General features: G+C 47.6%; 1 protein-coding gene across 1 annotated transcript in view; it reads left to right on the forward strand.

The window, feature by feature from the left end:
* CRB2 (crumbs cell polarity complex component 2) overlaps positions 1-21643 on the forward strand; it is a 44805-nt gene that overhangs the window by 11115 nt on the left and 12047 nt on the right. The window contains exons 2-6 of the mRNA XM_066332961.1: positions 11902-12594; positions 15111-15306; positions 15704-15843; positions 16273-16455; positions 17330-17443. Of these exons, the coding sequence (XP_066189058.1) occupies positions 12021-12594; positions 15111-15306; positions 15704-15843; positions 16273-16455; positions 17330-17443 (1207 nt within the window). The 5' untranslated portion in view covers positions 11902-12020. The remainder of the gene's footprint in view (positions 1-11901; positions 12595-15110; positions 15307-15703; positions 15844-16272; positions 16456-17329; positions 17444-21643) is intronic.

Consider the following 21643-nt stretch of genomic DNA (forward strand, 5'->3'; position numbering starts at 1 on the left):
ACTGTTAGTATGGACTGCTTTGTGTAATGTTGAGCTGATAAGCCTTAGGGGACAAAGTTGGGAAAAACATCATGACTGATGCTGTTGGTTTCCACTGTTCAATTCAGTAAAATAAGTTTGTGTAAAATAATAAGTGGTTCCAGGATGGTGAGGAGGGAAGGTGAGGCTCTGTCCTCTGTGGCAGTTTCAGCGTGCACGTGACAGGAGAGAGGAATGGCTTTATTTGTCCCACTGATATTTGCCGGCCTGTCACACGTCTCCAGTATCCAATCTGCAGTATTAGGATTATTTTAAGCCCTGTGTGAGGCAAGATTGTGAAACTCATGCGGGTGTACATTGTTCTTTGAATGAAAAGCAGACTTTCACTGAGGTGCTTTGGTGTATGGTTCTCCCTGAGCTTTTTGTAGAAAGATGTATAGGATTGCTTTGTGACAAGTGTACAGAAAAGTATAGAATAAGTGGACAGGAAGGTTCTGCTGAGCACCCCAGACCTACTTTCTCCTTTTCCTCTAATCCAGCTTGCCCACTGCTGCCCCATTTCCATGGCATGCATTTCCGGCTTGCGAAGGTTCCTGCTTCAGGCTGAGAATAGAAGCCTCGCTGTTATGCTGTCCTTAAATCTCTCATAATGAGTGTTACAGCAAGGAAAGCAGCTGTGTCCTTTGGCTCCAGTTTTAATACTATGTTAAAGAGCAGATTACGGTGACGTTGGACGGCAGCGGTGCGGAGGTAGCACAAACCATGACCAGTTTGGGGAAGGCTTTAGCAAGGATGACTAAGGACTTGGAGCTTATGCTTTAGATAACAAATCCACCCAATTGTGCTCCTTTGGAAATGTAGTCAAGCCTAACAAATCAGGGCCTTAACAGAGTTGCATTAGGGTCGTTTAATTGGACTAAGCTGGTTAATACCCGCAGTGGCTTTTGTATGCCCAGGGGTCCAGCACAGGAATGGTTTGCTGTTTATGCTGGAAGAATCTCATAAAATTGCAACCATGAGCATTGAGAAAATTAAATTCTACTGTCCTCAGAGGCAGAGAGTGGATTAAGGTATTTTGATTATTATAAGGAAGTTGGATGTAACTGCTTTTCTCTTCCCTCAGTCTGGCTCTGTCCGGGGTTTGGGCTGTGACAGGGCACACAGCACAGCAGCAGGGCTGCACGAGACCTCAGCCTCTGTGGGACAACCTGCACTTTCTGTGTGTGGGGGTTTGTCATACTCACTCTGTTTCAGGAAAGCTGAGCAGGTCCTTCAGGCAGTCCTGGAAGCCATAAATTACCATGGGTTAGGTGTTTTCCAGGTGCTGTGAAGTGTTGCACTACTTGACTTACAAGAGTGCCTGGCTAAGAACGGTGCTTTGTTGCCATGTTAATTGTGCAGTGATTCATATGTATTTGCTGGGATTTGGAGAAGGTGGATTGTTGAGAGCATAATTCACACAGGTGAGGCAAAAATATTCTGAGCAGGAAGATTCTGCACACGTCAGTGTTTGGTTACATCCTCTGACAGCAACACCAGACTCCAAGAGGCAGAAATGAGTTCCAGATGGTTGTGGTAACTGGCAAGAAACTAATACTGAGGCTGATCTTGAGAAAACAGACAGGACACCAGAGATGAAAGAGGGGGCAGGGTGGTCCAGATAAGGTTGATAACACATGATATATCATCTTTGGAGCATTCCAAGGCAGGACAGTGAGATGAACCATTTGCTCCTGACCTGCAGAGTCTGGGTGGTGGAAAGGCTCTTGCTGTGGCTGTTCTGCTTCTGCACTGAAGGTAAAACCCCTGCAGTAACTATCCCATTTCCATGCACAAATCCCACCAGCCTCTGCTGGCCTGCAAGGATGCTGGGATAATGCAGACTGTTCACTGTAAGAATGCTCCTGTTTTCTTCATGTGCAGCCTAGGTCTGTCTGCACCAATTCCTTGCTATCTTGCCTATTTCTTGTTTAAACTAGGAATTTGTCTGGCATCTTACCTGTGTTCTATTTTTAGTTGTCAGTGAAGGGTGAGGCAATGTACTTAATTCTCATTACAGTTCGTTTAATCCAATTGTGATGGGGATTTAGAGACTTAGTAGTCTCGGCTGAGCGTGGGCTGTCTTTTTCCAGTTACTGTTATTAAACAATGCACACTGATAACTTTTTCCACTTGTAAAACCGAACCCATATATCCAAAGGCGGTGTGGTTTGGTGCCCGTGTTTCGCACCTCTGTTGATCTCTGTAACTGTTTCTCAATTCAGAAGAGGGTTTCTCAATTCAGTGAGGGTACATTTTGTGAGTTCACCTGTCCTCTGGGATCACCCACCTCATGATGAGGCAGCAGTAAAGACTAACGTGGACTAACTCTGCTTTTTGGGGTTAAAAGAGTGCTTTTGTCTCATTTCTCTTTGAACAAAGCAGCTTCTCTCAGAACCCCGTGCTCGGTTCGTTTACAAAGTGGCGTGCGGTTTGTAAGCACGATGCGATGCGGAGCCCTGCATCCCCCGCCCCGCTGGGTGCCGGAGCGCTCCGCGGCCGGCCCGGGCGGTGAGCAGCAGCCCGGCTGCGCTGCGGGCATCACGGAGAGGGCAGCGCAGTCCGCTCCGAGCGATCCAGGCAGGCTTTGCATCGCTCCCGGGCGGCCGCGGGGCTCTGTCCGCGGGCTCGGTGCTGCTGCTGCTGCTGCGGCCCGGGCAGCGCGGGGCCCGCCCCGCACCGTGATGTGGCCACAGGAGGGGCTTGCCGGCCTCCGGCTGCTGTCTCTCCCCGGAGGGCTTTAGAACGGCCACTCTTACACTTGTCATGGAATTGAAGAAAACTACCTCCAGGCCGTACCATGCTGCTCTCCTGCTGCCACTTTTCCTCTTGTTTTGGGGTAAGTGTTTGTCCTCTGCGCCTGATTCTTACCCGGCTACTATGCAGAAACTTTGGATCAAGTCTGTGACCTGCCCTTATACTGAACAAATTGGCATCTTACGGTTAGATTTGTAGCCTGAAAACTTTTGTCTGAAAGATAAATAGGTGTTTCATTCTAGACATGTTTTTCCTTCTATTTATTTCTTGTGTCTTTTCATCTTTCTCGCTGTGCACATGTATGTATGCATTTATTCACAGGAACTAAAAGTAATTAAGTATTCATGTAATTAAATATTCAGCTATTGTAGTAACCATTTTCTTCATTGGAAAGGTCTGAATATTTTGGTTGTGCCTACACAGAAGACACACAGACTTTTATTTCCATCCTATATGCTTTAGAAAGACATCTGGGCACAAGAGGATGGTACCCAGGGGAGTGTAGTGTCACATACATCTGGCAGAGTATGTGGAGGGAGATTGCAGGACAGGAGTGTCTCCACTTAGGAATTTTGAATAAAGCAGATCCATCCTCAAAGTCAAGAAGCAATGAGGTAACAAAAGAGCCTATCAAACTGGTGGGGGGTTGTTTTGGTTTGTGTTTTTTTCTGCACTGAAAACTTATTTTATACCCAAAGAATCTACTTGAGTACACTGGGATTCTCCTAGTTCCCAAGACCATGTCGTTGAGTTCCATTGACACCCTTGTTTACAATATCTTACGTTCCCTGAGAAATAGTTCTCTCTGTTTCTTCTGGAATAGGTGCCTAGAGATCTGCTGGGCCTAGACATCTGTTTTAGTCATCTAAGGATTATAAGGTCATGTCAGGAACACGTCCAGCCTTTTACTGGAAAGTACGATTGGGATTGAACTGCTCTCCTTATCCTGCCCTCAGCACTGCCAGGCCACTTACCTGTAGGTGCAAGTCAGGTTTGGTTTCTACTGAGCGGCTCAGGTATGATCCACACATGAAAAATGGATGTAAAATATGAGGAATGTTGAGAAAATACAGTCAGAGACTTTTCTGTGCTTGTGTTTGCTGAATGCGGCACTTGGCATTTTCTGGCATTAGTGAGTGATGTTTATGTTATTTTTGAGATTTGGAGAAAGTTCTCAGCTTTTCCTCTGACTCCCCAACAGTCTCTTTTTTTCCTTCTGAAGCCTCCCAAGATTTCTGTTGCTCTGACCACCTCAGACCATAAATGTCAAAATATGTTGTGATTTTTGTCTTTTTTTTTTTTTTCCCTTTCTTTCTCTTCCTTGTACCAGCTTCTTTGTCTGGTGCGTTTGCTCCAAGTGCCTGGAATTCCTCTGGCCACAGGGAAGCAGCAGGACTGTCTTTTGTATCTAGTAACCATAGCTACTGGTTTGGAGTGTGAAGTGATTATGGCAGCTTTGTGTTGGGCAGAGGCAGGGCCGGCTGCGTGGAGGGATGGCTCCAGGGGTTTGTGCTCTCTGCCCACTGCACTTGTGGCTTTTCACTCCTGGGGAAAGCTCTTCTCTGAGAACGTGGTGTTCTGTTGAGTGCAGGTGGATGACTCTTCTTGCTGGAGCCAGCAGAGCTCCAGGGAAGTGCTGATTTTCATAGTCTTTCCACCCACTCCTATTTTGCAAGGCGAATTCTGCCAGATTTTAACTGGAGTGCATGGTGCTATTTAGGTAGCACTTGTAGGTTTTTAAGGCCATAAAGAAATGTTTTTTCTTGCCCTTACCAACCATATCACTACTTCTTTTATTTCTAATTGACTGAGTCTAAATGTCATTGAAGCAGAGAGTGCCTAAGCTACTTGTTCAAAATGTTTGTGGAAATTCTGAGAACGCAGTTGGCCTGGTGCAATCTGTACCATGAGAGCATCCTGCAGGCAGATCCTCACTATCTCCAGTCGTTTAAAAGAAACCCCCCGAGGGGGCACGGGGCAGGCTCTGCCTGTGACTCCCCTTTTACTGCTGCTGCCTGTAATGGGAACACAATAGAATAGCTCCCAGCTAATTCCTTGTGTTTAAAGAGATTCTGCAGGGCACAAGGAGTGTCTTCTCACTTCTGTTCCCACAGCTCCACAGGCAGGCACAGGAATTCACATACCTTTGCTCTGGAAGATGCTTTGGACGCCTGCTGAGGGGGAGCATGTGCAAGACAAACCTTTTTTGCTATCGGCTCTAATGCCAGCTCTTGAGATTAGACCGGACACAGGGACAGTTTAAGGCTTACTTCAAAACTGGGGAACAAACAAAACCAGTCTTTCCAGCTGTTTTGTTCATTGTTGGTGTATTTAAATAAGAATTGGAAATTAAAGCCTGTGACTCACTCTGGTAAACTGAATACACAGGAAAGTCCCTGTCCCAGTGTTTGATCTGTGGAAATGGCTGAGAGATCAGAGAATATGTGAAACATGAAGGTCAGCTTGGAGGAGTCTTTATTAAGGGAAAATACTGGGGTGTCCTGAGCAGAGAAGATCAAAGAGTTACTGTGGCAATACATTCAATGCTGTCAAAACCCAGGGATTCACAGCTCCTGTCTTCCTCCCAGTTCTAGAGGCATGATAACAGAAGTTACACCTTCAAATCTGCAGTAAAACAGTGAGCAGATAATGAATACTGGCTAGCTGGCTTCTTGTTCTGTGGTAAGAATGAGTTCAATTCCCTGAAGTGGTATTTCTGACTAATGCTGTTCATGCCTTGGGCCAAGATGTTGGCACTGCTGGGCCCCGTGGATTGGTGCCCACTGGTTGGCACCTTTTGGCAATTCACTGGGCAAGCTGGGGGGGCAGAGAGCCAGCAATCACCATCCTCCTTCTTGGAGGGGGTAAATATTCTGCATATTTCACAAGAATCTGAGCTACACTTCTCATGCCTGAATGAATGAAACTCTAGGTCTAGGCCTTTGTAAATCCTGTATAAATATTTTACACCAGTAGACTGTGTACGTATATCTGGCATGAAAAACTGTCATACCAAAAACCTCTTGTACAGATGTGGTGTGGAATTTGTTGGTCTCCATTAACAAAGAGAAACAATGTCAGAAGCAGTCTGAGAGGTGATGGACACACAGTATCTGGGTAAAATTGTAATCTGGCAGGGATGTGAGGAGATATCTTATATATGTTACCCTGGTATCCAAGGTGGTATTTGGCTGAGACACTGGGCTTGTGTTTAACCTACCAAAACTCTTCAAGAGGCATCAAAGTCATGAATAGTGAGGCTTTTTTTAAAAGTGACTTTTCCAAAAGACGCTCTTGGCATTGCTGGGATCCCTGGCATTTTGTCAGGCCACTTATTCAGTATTATCTTTGAAGTCCTGCCTGCTGATTGCCAGTGCTGCTTTTGGATTAGCTAGTCTTTATTTTCAGGGTTTGAGGGTTTTTTTGGTCACAGTGCCATGTCCTGCATCACATAAACTATCAGATCTGATAAGCTGATAACCTGAGACAATAACAATAATGTTTCATTTCAACCAGCAGTTATATCTCAGAATCCTTTCTCCCTTTTAAAAAATGGGAAGTTAGAACTTGACGCTGGGCCCCAGAGTCACCAGGTTACTCCAGCAGAGCTGGGTGGGGGGAAGCTGCTGCAGCCCGGGGGCTTAGTAATTGTGATCAAACACTGGTATTTTGGAGGGTTTCCCATTCCCACATCCCCTTTTCTGAGGCTAAACAGAAAAGCCTGCTGTTAAAGCAGCTGTCACAAGTGCCACTGCTGTGTTAAACAGGACAGGGAGTGCAGGTTAGGGAGTATTTTGGGCTAGGTGAAATATCACTGCCAGTTATTAGCACGTCATGAGCTCATCAGCAGTCTCAGAGAGTTTCAGGCCATGGTTTTGGTGTTGGTATTACTCAGAGCAGATGCTTAGCTCAGATCTGGATAGAAAGGTTTTAATCTCTGTGTGTCAAGAAAGAAATGTGGCTTGTAAAGCCCTAGAGATGTGTGTAGCCACCTGAGGAGGCCTTGTACCCTCCCTGAACAGGTACATGGAAGGGTTTGGGTTTATCCTGCCCTTCCCTTCCATAGCTGTCCTTCCAGAGTGAGCAGGGGTTGGGAACAGAGAGGGTGAGTGTGAAACCCCTTTCCGAGCCTGTCCTTTTCCCTTTCTGGTTGTGTGGATCCTGGGAACAGGCCAAAGTGTGTCCCCTTTCACTAATCCCCTACACTGACCAGGACAGGGAAAGATCAGCAGAGGTCAGCAGGGATTTACTAATATAAGCACATGCCTTCCTGTTGTCATGGAGACCTAACTCTCCATGCCTTTATTCAGAGTTTATTTAGTAGTTATGTTGCTCTGAATTCCTTCTGGTGGACGGGTTCCCTTTCTACCCTTGGCCTCAGGATCTTTCTCCAGTGGGAGGTGTGCTGGGCTGAGCAGCAGGAGCACAGCCTGCCTGGTGAGAACTGCCCCAGGCTGGGGTTTGACCACTGGAAATTGGATATCCCTCAGGCTCCGTTATTGTTGTGGTGCAGCTGGGACCTGTGGTGCTCTGGGAATCCTACTCCTGGTTGTAAAGTGGGGTTTTTTAAGTTGTAGTGACTAGGGCAGGTGAAAAACATCTGAAGGAAGCTTCTTTCCACTTGAGGTGGATCTGGCCTGTCCAAGCTCATAATCGGTTTTTGCTAGGCCAGGACATAACATTCTGGCAGCCTGAGTCTTCTGGGAGCTGTGTCTGTGGTTATGACCATTTTGCTCAAGTTGTGCACAACATTTTTATTTTCTTTTCATTTTCATTTTTCATACATTTCATAAGTTTTCATTTCTCACCCAGTACAGGGATGTACATGAACAAGTGTTCAGGGATGGGGATTTCCAGTAGGACCCCCTGCCTCTGCCTGGATTTTTTTTCTGTCCTTCAGTACAAAGGAAACTGAGCTGAGAACCCTAATGCTGCCTCTTCCCTGCTGGAATTTTAAGTGATCATTAAGACACCTTTAAGGTAGTTATCACTGCAGCACTGAGCAGCTTCCACAAGGTCAGGAGTGTCTGCAGATTGACAACATCCATCCTCCATCAGAGTTACCCAAGGCTTTGAGAAAACAAACTTGTGAAAAGCAAACTTCCAAAACAGAACCCAGTGAGGATGCTAAAGCAGCATCTCCAATCACAGAAGTGATTGCCTAACTTCTCATTAATTTCTGATTTTATTTTTTTTTGTGGTCAAAAAACTTGCTGTTGCAACTTTGACAAGATCACACAGTTCAGGTACAAAGTATAAGATTATTAAAGTCAATTATTAAAACAGAGCCTGGTAATGCAGCTTGTTTGCCTTAAAGTGTTACAGAAGGTCACAGACCTCATCGTTTGGGGAAAATCTCTGTCAGCTACCTTTAAAGTGTAAAACCAGCCCTGTCCTGACAGAGCTCAATGAATGCTTTATATGGGACTCTGGGAGCCTTTGAAGTTCCTCCTAATCCACCCCTAAATGCCTGGAACTGTTCTTCAAAGGAGCTGTGGTCTCCTCCAGTTTCAATTCAGCATAGGCTTGCAGGATGCTATGACTGTAATACACTTCTAATGGGTTTTTTTTTCCCTTACAAATATCACTAATTTATATTTTTCATGTGAGACATAAAGGAAAACTTCTGAATGTCATTGTTAATCCAGCAACGACTACTTTGGTGAAAAACTATGAGCTCTAGTCATTCAGTGATTTGCTTTACCTGATTTTCACTGTGCTCATGAAACAGCATAGTCTGAACTTCATGTTTTCATGGTTCTTCTATTGTGCAGTAGGAAAAGCTAATTTATTCATTTTTCTTACAAGCATTTGGTGCATATTCATGTGCTATTCACATTCATATATTAATCTATTCCAAAACTGAGAGCAGTAAGTGTATGGCCTTGGACTGATGGTTGAAAAGAGCTAAATCAGAACTAAAAACGTCAGATGTGCTCTTTGTCAAGCCAGATGTTCAGCACTGCCATGGAAGGAGTATTGGGGTTAGAATACATTCACACAGGGACATGTTTTATCCTTGGGAAATATTCCATCTTAGTACAGCAGTGCTGGATACAGGGGAGTGTTTGATGCAGTTTGGGGTTGGTGCTGTTAGTGTGCCTGGAGCCTCCACTGAGTCAGATGTGTGGGGGATTTTCTGCCAGCTGCAGTTCACAGAATAATTTGCAGTTATTTAGATAAGTTTCATTTCTTGTGATTTACACTGCAGTGTCCTCAGCCTGCTCCATGCACGCTCTGTGAGCAGTGCTGTGTTACTCCAGGATATCTGTTCCACAAAAGGAACATTTTCCTCCAAAATGCTGTCCTGCTGAAGGACACGTATTAACCAGTGCTACTGCTCATGGTCACAGAGAGTTTAGAGCAGAGTTCTCCCTGTCCCTTCACTGCTGTCTTTGGTAGCCAAGGAGGCCTTTGCACTTGTCAGTGAAGTTTTGTGTCTGAAGTTGAGATATATGATGGACCAAACCAGAGAAGGTACAAAAAGGTGTGTCTGTTGTGAAAGAACTTCGGGAAAGGCAAGAAATAGCAAAGGGCTTTGATTTTGATGTTCAGCTTTATTTGCAAAAAGCATTTTGCCTGTGTTCTTCTCATGGCAGCAGAAAGCCACGCATGAGCCTTGGCAGTGGCTCAGCCTGGCTATGCCAGCAGTGCCTGGGGATTCTGTGGAAATGGGAATTTCTGTGCAGATGGAGTGTGCTGCAGCTCCTTCCCACCAGGCACCACCGGAGTGGGGCTCCCTTTTTGTCCCAAAGTGTGCTCCTGGCCTCCGGGAAGTGCAGGCTGGGGCCGGTTACTCATTAAGCCTACAAAGGCTCATATCTCCTGCCTAGTAAAGCTCTTTTGCGAATAGTTTCCTGGGCTTCCACTCTAATTGCCACAGAGATTCCAGGCACATTCCGTCATCCTTGTTTTCTGCCTGACTGGGAATCTGAGAATAAAAGAGTCGATGGCAGAATAATGGGATTGCTGGACAGTGCAGGGCTCAGCAGCCCTCCCCAGCATCACATGAGAGGGGAAGGGAGGGGTGGGCCATGGAGATGATGCTGGGAAGAGAAAGGGCTGCCTAAATCCCTGAGCACCCTTCCCTCCCCCAGCAGCACGGCCTCTTAAAAGAAGACTTAGAAACTCTGCAGTCTTTGGTGGGAGGAATTTGGGGGAGGTCAGGGCAGGGGCAGCCTTTTGTAAACCCGAGTCTCCTATAAATCCCTTCCAGGCCCTGAAGTCGGTGCCTCCACCTTCAGGTACAAAGAGGCTGAGGGGCTGATGGGGCAGAGCACCACTGACACAGATGAACTACCGCGGGTGGATAAGGTGCACCAGAGCAAGGCAAACGTGACCAAAACTGGGCCAGGATAATGCTGGCACCAGCGAGAGGACGGGGAGGTCAGCTGGGGAGTGATGCTGGGGTGTGTGAGCCCGGCAAGTCCTCAGCATGGAGCAGGGAGGGATTGGGGATCCTGCCCTCTCTCCACTGCAGCTTTGTGGGGTTTACAGAGGACTGCCTGCGTCATGGCTCCATAAAGAGGGCAGCAGAAAGGGTGAGGAGCTGCTTGCCCAAAGACTTCGAGTGATGCCTTGACTTCAGCACCAGGGAAGTCTGGATTGTCTCACCAGTAGCAATTTCTTAGATAATATTTCCTCCTTCAGGAGCTTAATCTCTGCTTCGAGACCATTTTTCATAGACATTTTCCAAACATCTGCTATATAGTTGTTTGCAGAGTTACTTCCAAGTTTGGATGTTTCATAACACTTATGCAGGAATCAGGCTGGGATATCTCTACCACACAGCTTCTCTCTTATTTATCTTGGAATTGAGCAGAATGAAAAGCTCTGATCTCAGAAGGCCACAGTGGGACGAGGTGCTAATGACTGCTGCCTTTGTGGAAGGCGAAGTTCTCTGTTTCCACTGCCTTTGTCCCTTTATTCTATTTTTGGTTGGTTTATGTCTTTTGGAAAGTGCTTAATTGTGGTATTGAATCCAGGACATATATCCTAATTCTAACATAAAGGTCGTTATCTCCTGTCCCCTGGGCTGTCCTGCCCTTTGGCCAATCTGCCCCTTGCTTCACAAAGTAAATTTAAAATTTCTTTTGGAAGAGAAATGAGGATTCCTTCTATTATTCCATTCTGCTCCATTTTGAAATATCTACGTTGAACACTTTTTAATGTATCCTACATAATCTCATTTATAGGAACTAAATTTGCAGTTCAGTGAGCACGTCCCATCACATTTCCGGATGGTGGAGTTGCTTTAATGGGGCAAGAGCCTTTTAAACACTGCCTTTGTGGGGACAGCAAGGCATTGTGGCTCAGTGTGAATTAACTGATGGCATCCAAATGGTCCCAGATTTAGGGGAATCTGGTCTCAACATTAGTTTCTGATAGTTGGACGGGTGTTTTGGTGCAGCAGGTACTGATGCACAATGTCATCAGCACGGTGATCTCAGCAGGCTCTGCTCCTCCTTGCTAAAAAATGTCCTGCTGTGTACATTTGCATGTCTAACACAGGACAGGGTGAGGGTCAGTGGTTATCAACCTGAGCTGCCTGATGTAATCAGAGACACTGTGAAATGTGCCCATTTGGAGTTTGCCTTGGGTTATTTATGGGAGCATCTTCAAATCACTTCTGGATTAGCTGAGAAAAAATTGTATCCCCAGAAGGAGCAGCTGGGACATGCAGAGCTGCAGCCAATACCTGAACTCATCCTGCCTCTCTGGATTTCCAGGCACAAATGCTGTGCCCTGCCAGTGAAAGGGGTCATGGAATTTTTACACTAAGTTAATCTTGTGAATGGATTTAAGGTGATATGTGTCACTGCTCTCAAAGTGACTCATGGATGAATAAGCACAAGTACAATAGTTGGTTTGTGAGTGTCTCCTGAAATACCAGGTACCTGCTTACCCAGAATGGCAAGAGATTCCTGATTACCACCAAATGAAGGGCTGTTGTCTTCTTTATAGTAAATGTTTGATTCTCCAGTATCATCCCCATCTCCTGGCTAGCTCAGCCCTTTGGAATGTGGAATTTAGGTGGGGACTCTCTGAGCTGTATGTGGGGATTGGCAGCACTTTTTTCTTTAATGCTACAAATGCTGACTAACAAAGAGTCTCTTATCTCATCAGGAACTTCATACTCTGAAAATGACAGTGGCTGTTCCTTGTCCCCGTGTGAGAATGGGGGAAGCTGTAAGGATTTGGAGGTGGGTTACCAGTGCACCTGCCCCGTGGAGCCTGTAGCCTACATGGGCATAAACTGTGAACTCCTCTATGACGCTTGCACTGAACATAAGTGTCCTGCCCACATGAGCTGCTCCGGGACTCCAGGACTCCTGGAATATCAGTGTGTGTGTACCCCCGGCCCCGCAGGCGCAGACTGCGACAGTGTCGACGAGTGCGAGAGCAGCCCTTGCACAGCCCCCGGATTCGAGTGCGTGGATATCCCCGGTGGATACAGCTGTAGGTGCCAGCCGGGTGGAGAGGGCTGCCGGGCAGAGGGCTCCGTGTGCTCCAGCCAGCCCTGCCTGAACAACGGCACGTGCGTGGAGGCCGCGGGCGGGTTCCGCTGCCTCTGCCCGCCCGGCTTCAGCGGGGCGGCGTGCGGGGACGACATCGACGAGTGTGCGTCAGGGCCCTGCAGGAACGGGGCCATCTGCAGGGACAGGCCCGGCGACTACAGCTGCTTCTGCGTGCCCGGCTTCCAGGGCTCCAACTGCGAGATCGACATCGACGAGTGCGCCTCCCGGCCCTGCCGCAACCACGGCACCTGCCTCAACCACATGGACCGCTACCAGTGCCACTGCGCGCCCGGATACGCCGGTACGGCCGCTCTGCTGCGCGCCTGTGTGCTGAGCTGCCTCATGGCTTCACGGCCTCATGGCTTCACAGCCTCCTGGCTGAGCTGCCTCCCTGCCTCACGGCCTCATGGCTTCACTGCCTCATGGCTTCACTGCCTCATGGCTTCACTGCCTCACTGCTGAGCTGCCTCACTGCTGAGCTGCCTCACTGCTGAGCTGCCTCACGGCTTCACGGCCTCATGGCTTCACTGCCTCATGGCTTCACTGCCTCACTGCTGAGCTGCCTCACTGCTGAGCTGCCTCACTGCTGAGCTGCCTCACGGCTTCACGGCCTCATGGCTTCACTGCCTCATGGCTTCACTGCCTCACTGCCTCATGGCTTCACTGCCTCACGGCTTCACTGCCTCATTGCTGAGCTGCCTCACGGCCTCATGGCTTCACTGCCATCCTGCCTGCCTCACTGCCATCCTCCTCACGGCTTCCTTGCCTCCTGGCTTCCCTGCCTCCTGGCTTCCCTGCCTCACTGCTGAGCTGCCTCACGGCTTCCCTGCCTCATGGCTTCCCTGCCTCACAGCTTCACTGCCTCATGGCTTCCCTGCCTCACTCCTGCACAGCTTCACTGCTGTCCTGCCTGCCTCACTGCCTCATGGCTTCACTGCCGTCCTGCTTCCCTGCCTCACGGCTTCCCTGCCTCATAGCCCCATAGTATCATTGCCTCCCTGCCTGCACCCCTGCTTCCCTGCCTCACTCCTGCACAGCTTCACTGCCTCCCTGCCTGCCTCGCTGCCTTCCTGCCTCACAGCCTCATAGTATCACTGCCTCAGAGCCTCACAGTATCCCTGCCTCCCTGCCAGCCTGCTTCCCTGCCTCTCAGCCTCACTGCCTCCCTGAGTCTCTCTATTCCCCCCGGGTCTGGGCATGGCTGTGAGGAACGCTGTAGGGATGATGCCAGGCAGTCCTTGAGGCCTGGAATTCACCATTTGTAAGGCATGGTGTAGGTGTTGAGAGACAGGGACCCAAGAGTGGAGTGTCTGAGACTGGAGTACTAGGCACAAGGTAGCTGTGATTAGTTCTCAGCATGAAATTAAGGGAGATAACAAGGTATTTATCACCAGGAAATGGATACTCAGTGTTTCCAGGATAACGTAGCTCTGCTGACCTGGCCTGTAGTTCCTTGTCCTGTCCAGCAGGATTTTTCCAAGGGAAGTACTAGTCTTTTGGAAAAAAAGTGTCTTTTAGCTGGAGATTTCCAATCCTTTCGTGCCTGGTGAATGTTTATTTGGCACATGATTTAAGTGTTTCTCCTTCGTGCATCTGTGCTGATGGTGACTCAGAGAGGAATCCACACCTGTGAGTTCTCTGTGAGGGAGGCAGTGGGGGGCTCTCCTTCCCCCAGCCCTGCTTATCAGAGTGGAATGGAGTGGAATGTGTCCATGTCTGCCTGGTACCACCTTGCACATGAGCTTTCTCAGCCTTCCTCCTGTTCACTGACTGAAGTGTTTAAGGAGTTAGGTTGCTGTGAAGGAATGCTGCTGATTACCACTGGAATGAGGAGAAGTTACAACATCAGGAATGTAGCCCCTGATGCTGACTCACTCTCTGATAAAAATGAAGAGAGATGAAGGAGAAACAAGACAGAATTTCTATGTGGGCCCTAAGGTTACTGGTGATTTTGAGTATCAAGCATAATTCTGTCTTTGCAAACCAGTTTCTTTTTTTATCTTCCTGCTGAATCCTCAGTTCAGGACTGTGGGATTCCCTGCCAAAGGAGCGATAAAGTGACCCAGGCAGCTGGAGGAGTTTGTTGTGCTTCCAGTTATTCTGATGTCAAACATGAGGTTTAGCCTTGGGTTTTAGCTCTTCATCCAGAGGTTTGAGCACCATTGGCTGGCAAGGCCAGGTTGTTTCCTGGTGCCTGCAGCTGGAGTTTGGGTGAAGGAAGTTTTGTGTGGCTGTTGAGGGGGTTGAGCCAGATTAGGGGGCCCACATTCCTCCAGGATTAGGATGGCCATGCCCACTCTGTGGGGAGCCTTTGCCAAGGAGGGCAGATTACACGGATTGATAGGTGCCACTGTAATGAGTAAGGTTTGGAGGTGATGCCAGGCCACAGGCAGCCCAGAGAGGTGGAATAGAAATAGGATAATTGCATAGAAATCTTTTATGAGGTCTTGTTCTGTCAGGGAGGCCGGGACTTTGTACCAAACAGGTGTTACTTGCTGTGACCAGTAGTGGAGCTAACATTGTATTTTTAACAGCATTTCCCCATAAAATCACCTCCTAACATCAGGTATCACTGTAGCCAGTGTTTTGCTCTACTTCAGTGCTTTTTTACTGCATATCACAAACCAAGTGACAAACAATTGAAATAAATGGAATTTATTTTTGATGAGGCAGGTACAGATCACTCTGGTTGCCAGCTGGGGTTGATAACTGATGACATAACAAGATGATGCTTATGATTTCATCTCAGAATTCCGGGCAGCACGTACACACTTCTGTGGATTTCTAACACAAATATTTATTTTTTTTTTAACCAAGGTGTGAACTGTGATACTGAAATAGATGAATGTGCTTCAGAGCCTTGCCAGAATGGGGCCCTGTGCAATGACCACGTTGGGTTCTACACCTGCACCTGTGCACCAGGTTATCAAGGAACCCAGTGCGAGGTGGACATCAATGAATGTGAGAGTCAGCCATGCCAGAACAATGGGACATGCCATGACCTCATTAACAGGTGAGAAACCAGTGCTGGGGGCAATTAGACACCACGACTGATCTAGAGGTCTACAAAATCAGAGTAGAAAGCTGTGGGGGGAATGGGATTTAGTGCTTTGTACACTGAGTGGCAGTAACAATGATTTGTGGTGATAAGGGAGAAGCCCCCTCTCAGCAGCAGAACTCAGGGATGCTTAAAGGAAGGGAGGAACAAACACAGAAAAGTGGTTTGCAGAGCATGAACAGCACAGGCAACTGCTGAGGACATAGCTGTGTGTGTGAATTTACCTTTCCATGGTAAGGTGTGAACACGAGTGGGTGTGAGCACTGACAGCTGAGCTCTTCTGCCCGTTCCTGACCCGGGGCTTTGCTGGCCAAGGCAGAGCTGATGCCTTGCTGTGTTTGGTGTCCCACAGTTACCGTTGTGACTGCAGTGACACCGGCTTCGAGGGGGCCCACTGCGAGCTGGACATCCTGGAGTGTGCCTCTGACCCCTGCCACAACGGTGCCACGTGCCTGGAGGGAATCAAGGGCTACAGCTGTGCCTGCTGGCCAGGTGGGGTGTGTGGGCACGTGCCCAGGGACAGCATCTGCTTCACTGCTGTGTTGAAGTAGAGAATTAATGATCATCCTGCATGGCCCCATGTGAGATTTCATTGTATGGAATGGTGAGGCTGCACTGCTGCCCTTTACAGGTCATCCCAAAATCCAACTGACCTGCAAAGATCACCCTGATTGTCAACCATGAAGTTTTCTTTCTCTTTTCTGCCATTTTCCATCATGAGTTCCTCGATCATGAGGTGATGCTTTCCTGCAAATTGATGATTTGGGCTCCTGTATTTGACACAGTGGAGAAAGCAAAGGGCCTGGGGACTCCCTGCTAGATGAGCTGCAGATCTGAGGGTCTCCTCTGAGTCAGCCACAGCGTTTGGAGCTGAGCTGCAGTAAAGCTGTGCAGGATGCTGACAGCAGTGTCTCGTGGCAGGTTACACCGGGCAGGACTGTGAGGAGGACGTGGATGAGTGTGTGACACAGCCCTGTCACAACGGCGGCCTGTGCCTGGAGCGCTCCAACCCGGCCCATTACGGGACACAGCCCCACTTCCCCAGCAACTTCAGCTACAGCCAGGCTGCTGGCTTCCTGTGCCAGTGCCAGCCAGGCTTTACAGGTGAGCTGCACTGCAGGTGTTCATCCTCTCTGTGCCGGCTGCTGTTGGAGGGATGGGAATGGAGCAGTGTTATCTCTGCAACAGAAATCTCTTAAGGACTACTACTCCAGAGGGGCTGGCAGCCTGATGCATCAGCAATGTGCTTCTGCTCCCATTGCAGACAGCTGGATGGCATTCCCTGTCCAGGCCTGAATCCAGGCTGAGGCAGCAGCCCGTGCACTTCCCCATGCTGCCATGAATGCCCTCTGGCTGTGCAGGTGCCAGGGTGTTTTCCCTTGGTCAGTCTCTCCTGCATATGGCAGGATTCCTCCCTAGGGAGATCTCTGAAATTCCTCAGAGGAAGCCAGTTCCCTGGAGTCACAGATTACTGTCCTAGGTGTTTTCTTGGTGAGACTACTCTCATGGCAGCAACTGTATAATCAGAGTGGGACAAGAGGAGTTTATTGGTATGGAGCTCTTGGAGCTGGAAGCTCTGTAGATGTTCCAGTGAAATATCACCCTTTCTACAGATTGGAGATACGTGTAAAATGCTGGATTTAACAGCTAGGGAAATTCCCTAGTGGGAAGGCATGAACAATGATATTTTATTATTTTATGAGAGAAATATGAGTGTTTGGTCCACTACTGCACAGATGGGCATGGTTCAGGTGTTTTTATCTTGCCAGTGTTTGACACTTGAAAATCCTTTCATACTTCATTTGCCCCCATTGTTCCGTGCTGGTGTTTGTGTGCCAGTGCCTGCAGAGACATGCTAGACTTCAAGGAATTCTTTTACATTTTCAGGTGAAAGAAAAGAAGTGCAAAACTTTTGACTGCAGTTGTGATTTTTGTTTCACTGCTGCGCTTCAGAGGTGTTTGTGTTTTCTCTCTCCAGGGGAGACTTGCTTTACCAACATCGACGAGTGCGAGTCGCAGCCCTGCCAGAACGGAGGGCTCTGCCAGGACCTGGTCAACACCTTCCTCTGCCACTGCCTGCCTGGTTATTCAGGTAACCTGGGCACTCACATCCTTCCCAAAGCCTAAAGCCGAGCTGCTGCACTGCTGCCTGCCTGCAGCATTCCAGGACTGAGCTGGGCTGGGAGAGTGCAGCAGGAGGTCTGCAGTTCAGGCCTCAAATGCTACAAGAAAGCTGTGTGAGTTGATAGGCCATCAACTAGATCTGGAGACATGAGAGCAACTGCAGAGTCTCTAAGATCAGAGTATCCAGGGCATCTGTATCTCAGAGTGAAAGTTACCTGGGAGAACAGTGGGGGTTTCTATACATGTAGGAAATATATAGAAAACCAGCCTTTAAAGGAAAGAAGGGATGTTTTACATTCTCCTTGTCCCGGATTGTACTGGCTGTAACAGATTGGCTGACCAGCACATAAGCATCTGTAAGCCATCTCCATTCACTAACACCCCGGGATGATAAGAGCCAGCCATTTTTGGCTGAAAGCAGTGATCTGCTATGTTAGGAGGTCAAAAGGTCTTTGTGATGTGAGCAAAGGAAGCCGCCGCTGTTTACAAGGGAATGAGGAGTCTGGATTCTTCCCCAGATGCCCTGCCTGACCCTCAGGGTTCGGTTTGCTGCTTGAGAATCTGGGAGATGGTGAATGTCAGCCCTGCTGGGAAGATCCTCTGCTAACTGGTACTAAACCTCATCTTTCTTTAAAATATTTGTTCTCAGTCTTCTTCACCTTTAAATTCCACATGTATGGGGCAATTTAACGGCAGAGTAGTTTATAAGAAAGGTGATCCCAGCACAATCTTTGATTTCTGGATTTGAGATGAGGGTGACTTCTCCACAGTGTTACCAGGCTGCCATCTCGTGGGAAAAAGAAGCCAGAAGAAATCCCTGTCCCTTAACTTGCAACAGCAGGTAACAACATTCCAGAGACTCGCTCAGGCCTTTATGGCATGGGAAAATTTTCTGTTTTCTTTCTGTGGTTGCAGTGGTTGAGCTGTGTTGGTTTAATTCTGCCCAGCTCTTTCTGGGAAGACCTATTACTTTCATTCCCAGGATGTAAAATCAGCTTCCAGTTCACACCTTCTGTAAGTGGGCTGAATAGTTTGTGGAGTCTTCTGGCCTACCTTGTTTGCTAATTTAGGCCAGATCAAGAAAAATTTGCTTTTGTAGATGAGGCCTTTGAAAATCAGCTTTTATCTAAGCTTGTTATCGCTGCTTTCTCGGGCAGTTACAATGCTCTACTCTGAACTGAGATCTTGTCCAAAGAGATGGTTTAAAGTTTATCTTTCTTGTCAGATTTCCCACTCACATCTGTGCCCTGTTCTCTTTTCCTCCTGCAGTGCCCCAGCACCCTCACAGAGCTCAGAATTTCAATGTGCTTTGCCAAGCTGCAGATCTGTTTAATCCTTTCCTAGTCTTAGCATGCTCATGGGCAGAAAAGCTGACAGAAACACGGGCTGATGGGCAAAGGAGTGCTAGAGTTCATTCTGTTGCATCAAATTTGGGTTCATTAGTACTTGAAGGGGATTAGAAGCAGGTTGCTCTTCTGGATATTGCTTTTGGGAAAGGACTTTGTCTCAGCTGAGGTAGTTCTGACACATTAACACAGCGAAAGGCTGGGAGCAGTCTGTGAGATCAGTGAGTGCATGTGGAGGAGTGAAGCTGACAGGGAAATAATGGCAATTAATCTCCCCTCCTTTGTCAATTAATCCCAGTACAGTCATGCTGGGTAAACAGCTTATTACTTCATATTAGGATCACAGAACAACTTTGTGAAGCTTCCCATAATATTTCTCTTCAAAACACATTTCTGTGGCAGCTTAGGTCTGCCATGAACTTGGGTTTAAGCTGCCTCCGCTGATTAAAGTGAACTTGCTACTCTGATGAAGAATGCTTTCTTGGGGAGCAGAGGCTCCTTCTGTGTGTTTGCTTCTTCAGTCTGAGGAATTTGGGGAGTGTTGGGATAACAATGCAAGTCAGGAGAAATTCTTTCTCTGCAAATTAACTGCCTCGGTGCTGTCGCAGTGTAATGAAGGCAGATGAACCTTCCCTCTGAAATATAATTGTTGTAAAAGTGGTGCCACATTCCTGAGAACAACATAACAGGTCCCAAAGAGTCTGTTCAGCACATGGCTTGTGCTTTAGCAGAGATACAGGTACCCTGAGAGGATACAAGAAGTACAAATCAAAAGAATACATGGGTACTACATGAAGTGCATAGGAGAGGGAATCTTGAATGCTCTTGGAAATTATGTCAACTGTGGTGAAGAGACAGAGCAGATCAGCAAAAGTCTGTCTTTTAGGGGGAAAAGAAATCCAACAAAATGAATTCTTGTTTTAATTTTTTTCAGAAATGGTTTCAGTCCATCAGGTATTTATTAGGCAGTAGGTTAGGCCAGGACAAGACAAAGACATGTACCTCTGTTTGACACGGATGCTAATTTTTAACCTGCAGAAATGTTACCGCTGAAGTTTGCATCCCTGATTCTCTTTTGAAATGGCCCGAGTGGTGGCAGTGGAGCTGGAGCTGTGCTCAGGCAGGGGAGGCTGTGCCTGCAGCAGGCTCTGGGTGCCCGGTGAGGATGAGATTGCACACATCCAGCCCGGGGCACCGGCGCCTTGTGATCATGGCAACATCCTCAGCTCCTCTGCACAGCCCGAGGAACACTTCCACTTTCATGAGGAATCACAAGGTGATGCGGTGTGAATGTGTCCCAGTGTAATTGGAGGGCTTATTGACCATCTCACTTTGTTCAGCCATAATGTCTTTGTCTCCTTAAAGAAGTAGAAACCTTCTGTGCAGCAGCTATAAATGGTGATTCTGTGAGGGTGCCAGCCCAGATCAAATGGGCTTGAATTCCTGGGTCATGGGTCAGGAAATAAATGGGAGATGCTTCTTCCTTCTAACCACCTTTGGATAGATTTAATTTTTTTGTGCAGGTATTTCTTAAGTCAGATTTGTTTTAGCGACGGAGCCTCTAGAGCAAGGGCAGCTAAAAGGTTAAGATAGTAAAGAGATTAGAGGCCTGTTCCACCTTCAACCAAATCCCTTTTGGTAAATATAGCTGAAGGGAGCTAGGCAGCACTTGGTGAGGCTCCCCCCCTTCCCTTCTGCTCCACGTTTCTTCTGCCTGCTGGATCACAGCTCCATGTTAATCAGACCTTTTGACTTCCCTGTCATCTGATCAGAAGGCTGAGTGCTGCAGTCCAGAGCCTGCTTGTGCCTGGTGCCAGGTGAGAGCAGAATCTGTGCTGGGTGCTTTGGGGTGTGAGGGATGTCCAGGTAGACTCTGTGTGTGTGTGGAGATAAACGTGTGGATGCATAAACCAAAATGGGCCTCGTTTTGAAGACATTGAATGTTCTGCAGTCCTCACAGTTGTTACACTTTATTGTTGCAGCAGTGGCTGAATGTGCACAACTGCCTGTTTGTTTTCTCCTGAACAAAAACAGAAGGGTCAGAGTTGCTAACAGAGATAATGTTCCAAATCTGTGCTGGGATAGGTCTGTGTGGGCACAGGTCTGAGAAGTTTTGACTCCAAACAAACACTCATCATATCCCTCTCACTTCACGTATCTGTAAAAGTGACTGGCATGTTTGGAGTCAGTAAAATTATGAAAGAGAAATAGTTAGAGGAGTTGTTGGAATGCTTTTTTTTTTTAAATATCTTAGTGATACTGCTAATGGAGGTTCCAGACACTGACATGTGGGAGGTTTTGTTTGCTTGGACCTGACATTGATACAAACAGAGACTCCCAAGTTTGGAGAAAAGCTCCCAGATAACATTTCTTCACAGAAACAAGAAACTTCTCTGGGTCCTTACAACACAAAAATACAACTCGGCCTCCAGAAATGTTATAATATGAAAGTAACTATATTAAAAAACAAAACAAAAACAAGCCTCAGAACCATAGAGGAAAAAAGGAGACTGCAACAGCTAATTTAATAAGGTGGATAATGAGGAGAGTTTTGATTGTGCACTGCCATGTCTGAACCCGTACATTCAGCATAATGCAGGGAATTTCCTTCCATCCAGTTTGACTTCAGAGAAACAGGTCATGGTCATTAAAACCTGAGACTTTTCTTAGTGAATACAGCAGAGTGGAAATGTTTGTGCTCACAGATCCCTGGAACTGGGCACAGGGAGGAGGAAAACTGCCTGATGGACCCCGATTCCTTCAGTGGGGAATGTGCAGCAGGGCCCAGGTTCACCCTGCATTTGGAACTCCCCTTGTTCCTG

The sequence above is a fragment of the Sylvia atricapilla genome, chromosome 19 (genome assembly GCF_009819655.1).
Source record: "Sylvia atricapilla isolate bSylAtr1 chromosome 19, bSylAtr1.pri, whole genome shotgun sequence".
Classification (NCBI taxonomy): domain Eukaryota; kingdom Metazoa; phylum Chordata; class Aves; order Passeriformes; family Sylviidae; genus Sylvia; species Sylvia atricapilla.